A 12,956-nucleotide genomic window follows, 5' to 3' on the forward strand; every position below is an offset into this window, starting at 1 on the left:
GTTAACACTCCCCTTATATCAGAGTCAAGTTCACACTCCTCCTTTCTCCTTAGAGATAAAGCGTCTGCTTGGTATGTCTAGGAAGATACACAACTTTACAGAGATTCCCATATGAGACATGGCACCAGAGTTACTCTTGTATCTTAAGGGACCATGAGGAAAGGAACAAGGTAAGGCTATGGGCGTTGTTAGTTGGACCAGACGATGTCAACTGCTGCCTCCCCCATACACACTCACAACTCATGTTGTTGTATAACACTATAACACTAGGTAAGCTACCCTGACTTGAACCTCTCCCCAAGGAAAGTCAAGAGAAATTATCAATTGACTGAGTTAAGTTTTTGTCACCCTGGTAGAATGGAGTGCGAAAATAGAAATTAGATTGTTATAAAAAGTAAAAATTTAATCCCCTTCAAAACAGAAAAAAAAATCTTCTCCAGCCTAGTATTGGTAGCTCTCCACAATATGACCCTGTCTTATTTTTCCTGCTCTGTTACCCACTGCATCCCCTGACCTCCAAATATCTTACTGTCTAGCCAGATCAGTCTGCTTACTCCTTATTGACTATGCCTTTGTTAGTGTGTTCACACAACTGGAAATGTTCTTTTCCTCCCAGCCCCTAATTTCCAGATTTCAAAGCTATTTAAGGGCAGCTAAAATATTATCTCTTCCAGAAAGTAATTCCAGAGTTATCAAGTGAGAATTCATCTCCTTTCTTATGGGATGTTTTGTTATCTTTAATTACTCAATAGTGCCAGACAGTGAATTGCATTTAGAAAATGCCAAGTCTTCCGTAATGCCAAAGAAGTGTTTTCGTAAACTGATTGGTGACTTGAATAAATGAATGAATGAATGAGTAAGAGTATAACACTAACTCATTGTATGAATCAATCACTTAGGCATATAAAAATATTTTGATATCTTAATAATAGCAAAATCTGTAAAGTGTTCATTCTGAAGGTTAAATATTACAAGAAAAACAATATTTTATATCATTTGCCAAAGTATACTATAATACATAAACACTGAAATGAGACAGATATAAATTCACAGTGTTTATAATTATAAAGTTCCATGAAACATAATTGTATATACCATTAGAAATATACACTACTTTTCTTCACTATTTTTGTGTATTGATAACCTATATACTGTTCTTATGACTATTATACAAATTGATGAGAAATATTACTTGTACTGAGCATTTTGAACCCAGATGCGTAAAACTTGTTGACAGAGTATCAATGGTAACGTGTAGGAAAGGAGATTTTTCTATGTGTTCTGCTCAGCATAGCAAATACATCATTGTTTCATAGAAAGGATAACTGATTATGATACTGTGTGGGTGTATACCTCATCTGTGGAAGGCTGTTTCTGTGCATGTTTACTTTTCCAAAAAGAAAGGTGTTCACAACTAAACAGTCCTCATTTTTATGAATATTATCAAGAATTTTGTCCATTTAAATGTGCAATACATGGTTTGCAGAAGCATTATATGGAAAAGACTAAAGAAATGCAAATTTTATTTTGCATGTACAGTAAAAGACAGCTTGAGCTACTGAAGAGAATTTCTGGGAGTATATAGTGTCATAGTTCTAAATCCAGTTTTAAAAATCCAAATTTAATCCTAGGCTAAAAATATCTAGAACGTCAGAAGTGTACCGTTCCATAGCATAAATAGGTTCCTAAAATGTAGATTTCTCCATATGCAGTGCTATTTTCCTTTTAAAATTTGGAGTATGATCTTTTGGGAAAAGATTTGACCCCAAGTGTTAATAAAGCCCACACCTGAGAAGCAAATATTTTTAAATCACATTTTGATAGAAATAACGTAACTTAGTAATAAAATGATTTCCCCAAAGTATCTAGGGCTATTTAAATATTTTGCATGATAAAATGAACTCCATAAAATTTTAGCTTAAAAAAATTAGAACACAGTCATTTAGCTTCTATTCTTCTCCCTAACACAAAGTAGCTGGTTAATATGCACTCTCTGTGTTGTGTTGTTTTGCTGTTTTGATTTAAACATGCTGTGTCCTAGTCCTTTGTGAAAGCCTCTGGCTTTCAGTAATAAACAGGTTGATCTGGGCTGAAAGAAGGTAGAGATGCAAACAAACAGAAGCAGTTATTCAAAGAAGTAAGCTATTAAATATAAAGAAAGAAATTTACTGGTAGAAAAAATCAGTAAATTGGAGGAGCGTGAAAACTGAAACATAGTTCTGAGGATCCGAGAAAGGACTGTTTAGAGTGAGCCAGCATATATTGCTTTTAAATCTACTTACTGATTTATGAATTCTATGTGTGATCATTTTTTGTTTGGTTTGGTTTAGTGTTTCTCTATCACATGATTTCCTATAAAATAGATCAAGTGCTGCTCAGAGTACCACATTCATAAAAATCATCTGGGGGGCCCCCCACTCTGGATCTACTGAATACAGATTTCTGTGAATGACATTTGAAAATCTACATTTTAGCCCACTCCTCAAGTGATTGTTTTGTGTGTGTGTGTGGTGAAAATATACATAACAAAACATATGCCATCTCAACAATTTCTAAATGTACAATTCAGTGACATTGACTACATTCTTCAAGTTGTGAAAACATTCTTGCTATCCTTTTCGTAATCATACCACCACAATTACCATATTTTTATGCAAATAATGCGTGCCTTCTATGTTTGTTTGCCAACCACTCCCTCTCCCCTCCCCACTCAAGGTATTTTAGTAAGTACTGCTATGCTAATTTTTTTTACATGTTGCTGTAAAAAAATAGCATAATGTGCTTAGGAAAATACCTCATGGGGGGAGGGAATGGTTCACAAACAAATGTAGAAGGTATGCATTTTTTGCGTAAAAATGGAGTAACATAAACTGAATGCCTCCTAAGCAACTACTCCCCTTTTCCCCCTCCGTCCTACCCATGGTAACCACTGATAATCTTTGGTTTCTACATATTTGCTTATTTCATATAAATGAGATCATATGGTATTTGTCCTTTTGCACTTATTTTGCTCAGCATAATGTTTTCAAGATTCATCCATGTATTGGCATGCATCAGAACTTAATTTCTCTTTATGGCTGAGTAGTATTCCACTGTATGGCTATACCATGTTTTGTTTATCCATTCATCTGTTGATGGACATTTCAGTTGTTTCCATCTTTTGGCTATTGTGAGTAGTACTGCAATGAACATTGATGGGTACAGGGTTTCTGTTTGCCTTCCTGCCTTCAGTTCTTCTGTGTATATAACTAAGATTGGAATTGCTGGGTCATATGGTAGTTCTGTGATCTTCCTAAGTGATTCTTATATATATAGACTAAAATTTGAAAATACTGCAGTAGCTTAACTGTGTTTGAGTATAGTTACATTGCTTTTGCAGTGATGCCTTTATTTTCTCTGCCTAAAGACCTACTTTCTCCAAGGCCCAATTAATAACCAGGTTTCTATGAAACCTTTACACTGATTTTTTTTAAGGCAGTTAGTTGCTCTTTCCTCCACTCCTCCAATCCCATAATTGTGCCTTTATTATAGTAATTGTGGGTATCCCAAAAGTCTTAGTGCATATTTAAGCTTTAATAACTTCAGATGTATAAATACCACAAACTTATAATAAACATCATTTGAAAAATTATTTAAATTTCTTTTACAATCATTTGGTTTTATTTATTTAAAGTAATGTTTTAAATTTTAATATTTATATGTGACTGTTTTTCAAATCAGTGGGAAAACTTGGCCACCTCAGTCACCTGATGTATCTCCTTTAGATTTTTTTTTAATTTTATTAATTTTGTTGTTGTTATGAGAATATATACTGTAAACCATACACCAATTCAGCAGTTTCTACATGTACAATTCAGTGACATTGATTACATTATTCAAGTTGTGCGGCCATTCTCACTCTCCTTTTCTGAATTGTTCCTCCCACATTAACATTAACTCACTGCCTCCTAAGGTTCCTATCTAATCTTTCAAGTTGCTGTTTTCAATTTGATCCTGTATAGATAGTTCTTAAAAGAGCATAATGCTCAAGGCAGACAGTTTTTACTAGTTAAGCTAAACTACTGTTCAGTTTTAAGATGACTTCAGGGGTTATTTTTGGTTTAAGGTTTAAAGATTATCTCAGGGCAATAGTTTCAGGGGTTCAGCCACCCTCCATGGCTCCAGAAAGTCTAGAGTCCATGATAATTTGAAATTCTGTTCTGCATTTCCCCCCCTTTTGGTCAGGATTCTTCTATGGAATCTTTGATCAAAACGTTCAGTAATGGTAGCTGGGCACCATCCAGTTCTTCTGGTCTCATGGCAAAGGAGGCAGTTGTTCATGGAGGCAATTTGCCACACATTCCATATCCTCCTCCTACTCCTGACTTTCCTTCCTTGGTTGCTTCAGGTGTGAATAAGAACAATTGTCATGCCTTGGATGGCCACTTGCAAGCTTTTAAGACACCAGGTACTATACAGTGAACTAGGAGGTTGAACAGAAACACTAAACATTAGGCCAGTTAACTGAAATGTCCCATAAAACCATGACCCTAAACCTCCAAACCAAGGAACCAAATCCCATGAGATGTTTGGTTATATGTAAGCAGCCTCAGCAGCTACTCTTTTTTTTTTTTTCCTTTGGCCATCATTGTAAATATATCTATCGCAAAACTTTTGTCAATTCAACTTTTTACAGGTGTATAACTTATTGACAGCAATTGCAACAATTGGCTGTGCAACCTTACCCTTAATAAATACAATTTTTCCCTTAGATTTTTTTTCTTATGGGGTCATGTCAGAATTGTTGCATATGTGTCGATACCTCATTCTTTGAATAATCTTAAGGCTAGAATTACAAGTGTAATCCTTTCAGTCACTGAGCAGCAGCTGATAAAAGTTTTTACAAAGTTTGTGCTAGAGAAATGTATATTAATATTTTAAAATTTTAAATAATTGACCATTCATGTGTTGCTTTGTATAGTTTTATAGCATTTATACTTCAAATGTTATTAAAATTTAAAACTGCTGAAGACTTTTGGAATACTATGTATTTTAACTTATTTTTGAGAATGCCTATCTCCCTAAACTGTGCTTCTCTAAGCCTGAGGCCATGGTTTTTTTTTTCATCTTTATATCCCCAGCACAGTTGATTAATATTTGCTGAATTAAGGTAGAAAGTACACCTATTGTACATTATCCAGTTAGTTTAATATATACTTAATATTGTTTAAATATTACTTAGTATATTTTGATATTAATATATTTAAAATCTAATATTTAAAATTATCTAATATATAATATGGTGACACAGTGGTTAAGAGCTACAGCTGCTAACCAAAATGTTGGCAGTTTGAATCCACCAGCTGCTTCTTGGACACCTCGTGGGGCAATTCTACTCTGTCCTATAGGGTTGCTATGAGTCAGAACCAACTCAAGGACACCTAACAAAAACAACAACAACAACATGTTAATATAGTTAAGTAATATTTACTATGTTTCAATCTATTCCAATTAGTATCCTTATAGATGCTCAGATTGTTCCGTCTTTGGCTAGTGGGAATCTCTTCATGTTGCCTCCTAAATCCTACTGATAACAATATTACTAGTCTTTGATAGTTTTCTATCAATATAATCCAAGCTCATCTTGTACATTTCCTATCCCAGATCTGGAATCAGTCATTTTCCATGAAATCCGGGGAAATAATATTTGAAGACCACAAAGTGTGGGGCATTCATTGTTACTGATTTGGTCATTGTTTCTATGCCTTTTCAGTGGGCAGAACTAGTAAGTACACATATACATGTATCATACATCAAGAGTTCTATTGATATACGAAGCCAGAAGGGCCACATTTGCCCAAAAGCAATGAGAAGACAGGAAGGGGTAGGAAAACCAGACGAAAGGAAACAGAGAACCCAGGGCAGAAATGGGGAGAGTGTTGACACAGTATGAGGATTGCACCCAGTGTCATGGAACACTTTGTATACAGTTTGTTGAACGGGAAACTAATTTCCTCTGTAAACTTTCACCTAAACAACAATAAAATATATTTTTTAAAAAAATTCTATTGATGCTTCCATTCAAATTCAGGACTCTAGGCTGTTTACTTAGCATCTTGAATCTTACATCTCTATCTGCTTTCTCCCATGCTAAGAATACTTCTTATCAATGATAACCAAACCAAAAAAAAAAAAGAAACCGGTTGCCATTGAGTCAATTCCGACTCATAGCAACCCTATCGGACAGAGTAGAACTGCCCCATAGGGTTTCCAAGGAGTGGCTGGTGGATTTGAACTGCCGAGCTTCTAACCACTGCACCATCAGGGAGTGATAAAATGCCAGTATCATATAATTGCTCATTTGCTTTGTTCTATAAAATACACACAACAGTGTCAGCAAAACAATAACAGGATAATCACACTATTATCAGCAAACAGTATGATTACTGAAAACAGTTTGATGCTTTTTAACACTTCTTTTTGTTATATCACTTTAGGAATGTGCAAGTAAATTATTATTATATTTTAAAAAGACTTGAAATAGTCATTATCTGTGTTATTATACCATTAGCATGGTATAGATTTACAACTTTTTTTTTCCCATTGAGGAGAATGCCTTTGAAGTTTGAACATTTTATCATATCCTCTGATTCTGGGAGGGTAGGCAAATAATAAAACTTGGCATCCATTGTGGCTGGGAAGCAGGCTATGGTATGGAGATAGCATGTGGAAATTGGGCACCTTCCCAACTTTTCCCAAATCATCTCTTCCCAATGTAATTGTGCTTGAAGTTAATTTCTGTAAAATTGGACTCTTCCAAATTCAGATGTTAGTACAAATGCACTTTACAAATATAAATGTTTTATCTACACCTTGGCTCTTCTATACACAATAACTCATACTTTATTAAGAGTTGACATTGTATAAGTATATAGACGTATTTGTAGCAGACAGCTCCTTTGGCACAGGACCCCCTCATAAAAGCAAGGATTAAGTATTTCTATTAGTTTGTGAAATTAGTCTGATCTAATTTTAACTTTTAAAATTTTGCCTCTGATATATATATATTTATATCAGTGGTAAATTTTTAAAAGTTAAAGTATTGCAGTAAAATAGCATTATCAAAAACTGTGTTAACAAGATTCCTTTTTATTCAAATTAAATTCAGGGAAAAAATGAAATGAGCTGTCATTCCTTAAACTATATAATACCGTGACATACGGATACCAAAACCAAACCCACTGCCGTCGACTTGATTCTGACTCATAGAACCCTGTAGGGACAGAGCTGCACTGCCCCATAGAGTTTCCAAGCTGTAAATCTTTACGGAAGCAGACTGCCACATCTTTCTCCCGTGAGCATCTGGTGGGTTTGAAGTGCCAACCTTCTGGTTAGCAGCTGAGAGCTTTAACCACTGCACCACCAAGACTTCTTAACATAGATATTTTTTCAGAATTAAATAGCCAAGTAAGGATAATTGGCTGTTACCTTTTTATTTTAAAATAACAGTAATTAGTTTTTAAAATCATTATACCGAACAACAATAACACATAGTAAAAATATATTTACCATTTACTATATGCTGGATGCTGTGCCAAGCAATTTATTTCATTTTCTCATTTAATCCTCACAACACCCTTATGAAGCTAGTACTAAAATCCCATTTTATAAATTCCTTGAGGAAGCTGAGCCTTAGAAACATAGTTACTTGCTTAAGATCACTTTGCTATATTGCTGCTTGTTGTAAATCTAGCAATTGCAGATGAAAAGACAATGGTGATTTTTTGAAAGTTTTTTAAAATAATTTCTGGGATTCAAGTTTAGGCAAGAACTATAAACTTGATATTTATCATTAAAATGTGTAATAAAAAGTACATTTAATACCTTGTAATAGCTGATATGAAAATATGTATGATACTTTGATACGATTATTGAGATAAAATTAATGTTTGAAATATTAGTGATATTTTAAAAATACAATTACCACAGGTAAAATTTTAGATAAAAATTGTTACAATAATTTTTCCAGTATTTCTTTTTAAAAGTCTACTTAATTTGTATTGTCCTTTATTGTGTGTGTTTAAAAGAAGTAATATTATAAAATATAGTAGTTCCCCCCTTATCCACGGGGGATACATTCCAAGACCACCGTGGATGCCTGAAACTGTGGAGAGTACCAAACCCTATATATGCTACATTTTTTCCTATACATACATACCTATGATAAAGTTTAATTTATAAATTAGGCACAGTAAGAGATTAACAACAATAATAATAAAATAGAACAATTATAACAATATACTGTAATAAAAGTTATGTGTACGTAGTCTCTTTGATATATCCGAATTGCCAGGATCACTACTCTTGTGCTTTGGGGCCAAGTAAAATAAGGGTTACTTGAACACAGGCACCATGATACCATGACAGTCTGTCTGATAACCAAGATGGCTACTAAGTGACTAACAACCAGGTAGCGTATACAGCGTGGATATGCTAGACAAAGGGATGATTCATGTCCCAGGTGGGACGGAGCGGGACAGCGTGAGATTTCATTACGCTTCCCAGAACAGCACACAATTTAAAACTTATGAATTGTTTATTTCTGGAATTTTCCATTTAATATTTTCGGACTGAATTGAGTGTGAATAGCTGAAATCATGGAAAGCGAAACCACAGATAAGGGGGAACTACTGTACAGTTAAACAAAAATAAGAATGTCTCCTGTAAAAAAAAAAAAAAGCTAATGAACAGAGCTAATTTTGGTATGTACCATTTTAGATCTTTTCCCCATTTCTATTGCTTTTCTTTGCTTGTATTGTCAAAACTTTTTCATGTTATGGTACAATTCCTGAGAAAATATTTTTAAAAGAATGCTTATTTGTTGAACCTAATGTATATATTTTTTTCAGGACTGTACTGTGTATGAAACGGAGAATAAAATTCTTCATGTGGTAAGTATACTTGATTTATATTCATCTTCATTGGAGATTATTTTTTTGTTTAACTAGTAACTAAATAAAATGTTACAGCCTGCAAAAAAGTGAGCCATAATAGAAAATGTAGTGACCATATCAGTTAAGTGGATGTTTTACAGGAAATATAAAAAGAATAAAAACTTAATGAATTATGTTAGCTATAGCCATTCTATTGTATCTAATAGAAAAATATTATGCAATATTTTAAAATTATAGTATGTAGCGAGGTTGGAATATAATGAAATAATGAATCTAGAGAAAAGAGAATTTGAAATAAGAATTTTTCACTGTTCATCTCTAACATAAAGAGATCAGAAATAGGTACTCTATTCTATAACAGAAGTAACTCACCATTATGACTTGGATGAGATACTTCATCAAATAACCAAACTCCCTTTGCTCTGATTCTGTACTCTCCCAGCCTTCTAATTTTAATTTGGCAATATTTGTTGAATCAGTTAATGACTTTGCAGATATTTTATTACTAGAAATGGGATATAAGTATATTGTTCTTAGTAGAAAGACATCTCCTTTCTTGAAGATGAACAGTTCACTACTTTTGTTTGTAAATCAGTTTCATGGTTGATACCAGTCTGTCCTAAGAATTTTTTCACCTCTGGTGTGAGGTCATGGTATTCTGCATGTGCCAGGTCCTAGATAGTGAAGATCCATACACCTACCAAATGACACTTTCCTCTTCTATTCCTACTTCTAGTTTATAAGTTTTATATTTCTGAAATGTTTGAATATTTTTAAAACAAAAATGTGTCTTGTATTTAGAAAGGGAAATATTTTTAAAACATCTTACCTAAATGTATATGGGAAAATATTAATTCAGAATATCAGCAGTGCAGAATTCCTGTTCCCGTTTTTATCTGCTACATAAGCGATACTGAGTAATCCCCTACTGATCCTTCTCCCCAAATTGTGCAGTGATGGTGGCCACAGTGATTTATAAGAATGGCTTGACGAGTGGATAAGTAATATACTCTTCTCCCAGTTCGTCCGGGTGGGAAAATAATTACCACCAATCCCCTTTTGATCTACCTGTGGGATCTGGAGAATAGGGAAAAAAGCTAATATTATTTAGGGTCTGTTGTATTCCAAGAAATGGTTTAGATTCTATAAACATATTATCTCATTTAATCCTAATATTACAGATGATGAAACTAAGGATCACTGGCACTAAGCTCTTTGAGTGTGGAGTTTGAACACAGATCTGATACCAAAGCCCATGCCCTTTCTAGATCTGGTGTTTGTTATCAATTCTAGTCCCCCAAGATTTTGTGAATTATACTGTCTTGTTTCCTATGAAGGAGTCCTGTAACACAGTGGTTAAGAGCTCTGCTGCTAACCAAAAGGTTGGCAGTTTGAATTTACCAGCTGCTCCTTGGAAACCCTGTGGGGCAGTTCTACTCTGTCCTATAGGGTTACTATGAGTCAGAATTGACTCGACTCCAATGAATTTTTCGGTTTTGGTTTCCTATGAAACACAGGGTTACAATCTAGCTGTGCCTCATATCTCAGTAACCAGAGGGCTAGAACATACCCGTTATGGATTGAATTATGTCCCCTCAAAAAATGTGTTGTAAATCCTAACCTCTATGCTTATAGTTATAATCCCTTTTGGGAACTGGTTTGTCTTTGTTATGTTAATGAAGCAGGATTAGTGTAGGGTGTATCTTGATTCATCTCTTTTGAGATATAAAAGAGATTAAACAAGGGAGCAGAGGAGAAATGGGATAAGATAGATGCTAAGACACATAGAGATCTCCAAGGAACAAGGAAGCAGTAGCTGAAGAGACAAGGACCTTCCTCCAGACCCGACAGAGACAAAGCCTTTCCCTAGAGCCAGCGCTCTGAATTTGCACTTCTAGCTTCCTAAACTGTGAAAAAATAAAATTCTGTCTGTTAAAGCCATCCATTATTGATATTTCTGTTATAGCAGCACTAGATAACTAAGACAGAATTTAGTACCAGAAGAGTAGGGTGCTGCTCTAACAGATGCATAAAATGTGGAAGCAGTTTTAGAATTGGGTAATGGGTAGAGGCTGGAAGAGTTTTAAAGTGCCTAATAGTAAAAGCCTAGATTTCCTGGAAGAGACTGTTGGTAGAATTATGGACATCACAATCGACTCGATGGCAATAGTTTTTTTTAAGGCAACTCTGGAGCCCTGGTTAAGAGCTTGGCTGCTAACCAAAAGGTTGGCAGTTCAAATCTACCACTACTCCTTGGAAACCCTATGGGGCAGTTCTGCTGTATCCTATAGGGTCGCTATGAGTCAGAATCAACTCGATGGCAACAGATCTGGTTTTTTGTTTTGTTTAAGGCAATTCTGGTGAGGGCTCAAAAGGAAGTTAGGAGAGCTATAGGGAATGTTTCTTTCACCTTAGAGAAAAGATATGGCACTAGCAACAGAACGTTGCTAGAAATGTGGACATTAAATGTGCTTCTGGTGAGGGTTTAAAAGAAAATGATGAACTCGTGATTGGACAATGGAGGAAGAAGGATGCATTTTATGCAGTGTCAAAGACCTTGTTTGAATTACGTTCAAATGTTCAGTGGAAGGTAGAACTTGTAAGTGATGAACTTGGATATCTGGCTGAGGAGATTTCTAAGCAAGGTCTTAAAGGGGCTGCATGGTTTCTTCTTGCCACTTATAGTAAAATGTGAGAGGAAGGAGATGTCCTTAAAAATTAACTGCGCAAAATGAAAACAGAACTTAAAGATTTGGAAAATTCTGTTGTACAAATTAAGGACACGTATCCTAGGATGTTCACCAAGGATGTGGCTATACAGTCTTTTACTAAAGAGATTAAGCCTGTGACTGATGGATCTAACCAGCTACCACAGCAGAAAACCTATCAGCTTAGACTGAAGGGGACAGAGAAAGAATGAAAGGAAAGAACGCTGTCTGCCTCTTGGAATTCTACAGGCAGGGAACAGGCCAAAGGAACTGCATCTTTTCTCCAAGAAAAGAAAAGGACCATCCCTGGAGCACCTTGGAGATCAGCAGAAGCGTTAGAAGGAGCACAGGAAGCAAGGCCTCCTTGGTTCTAAAGGGTGGGGCCACAGCCTTCTAGGTTTCAAAGAGTTGGATCTTCACCAACTCGGTTCCGGAGTGTGGGGCTGTCATTAAGGTGTGCCAGGGGGATGAGGCTGCTGCCCAAAGCTGAGGGGGCAGGGCTGCCGTGCCCAAGAGGCAGAAGAACAGGGCCTGCCGGGGGCCAATGGAGTCAGGTTGCCACTTAGATGGACTATGAGAATGGGGCCACCTAAAGCCCAGGGAGCAAAGTCACTTTCCCAGAGGACCTGGAAGGCTGAGCTGAAGCCCAGGTCCTAAGGGTCTCCACCCAGAATCCAGAGGGTGTGGCCAACACCCAGAGTCTGGAGGGCGGGAACATTGACTAGATGGTCTCAAAGAAGAGAGGATTATTTTCAAGCCTTGATAGCTAATATAAATTGTTCTGCTGGGTTTTGAACTTGCTCGGTGCCTGTCATCCCCTTTCCTTCGAATTTCTCCCATTTGTAATGGAAATGTCTATCTTGTTCCTGTTCCACCATTGTATTCTGGAAGCAGATAACTTGTATTCTAGATTGCACAGGTTCACAGATGAAGAGGAATTTTGCCTCAGGATGAAATGTTGTTGTTAGGTGCCGTTGAGTCAGTTCCGACTCATAGCGACCATATGCACAACAGGATGAAATACTTCCCGGTCCTGTGCCATCCTTGCAATCGTTGTTATACTTGAGCCCGTTGTTGCAGCCACTGTGTCAGTCCATCTCGTTGAGGCTCTTTCTCTTTTTCGCTGACCCTCTACTTTACCAAGCATGATGTCCTTCTCCAGGGACTAATCCCTCCTAACAACATGTCCAAAGTCTATAAGACGTAGTCTCGCCATCCTTGCTTCTAAGGGGCATTCTGGTTGTACTTCTTCCAAGATAGATTTGTTTGTTCTTTTGGCAGTCCGTGGTATGTTCAATATTCTTTGCCAACACAA

The 12,956-nt window shown here is 36.0% G+C and overlaps 1 protein-coding gene across 5 annotated transcripts in view; it reads left to right on the forward strand.

The window, feature by feature from the left end:
• CNKSR2 (connector enhancer of kinase suppressor of Ras 2) overlaps window positions 1–12,956 on the forward strand; it is a 281,133-nt gene that overhangs the window by 92,680 nt on the left and 175,497 nt on the right. For all 5 annotated transcript variants that reach the window (XM_004382841.1, XM_004382843.1, XM_004382842.1 and 2 more), the window contains exon 5: window positions 8,889–8,930. In XM_004382841.1, coding sequence (XP_004382898.1) covers window positions 8,889–8,930 — 42 coding nt within the window. The remainder of the gene's footprint in view (window positions 1–8,888; window positions 8,931–12,956) is intronic.

This window comes from Trichechus manatus, unplaced genomic scaffold (assembly GCF_000243295.1).
Source record: "Trichechus manatus latirostris isolate Lorelei unplaced genomic scaffold, TriManLat1.0 scaffold00100, whole genome shotgun sequence".
In the NCBI taxonomy this organism is placed as follows: Eukaryota; Metazoa; Chordata; class Mammalia; order Sirenia; family Trichechidae; genus Trichechus; species Trichechus manatus.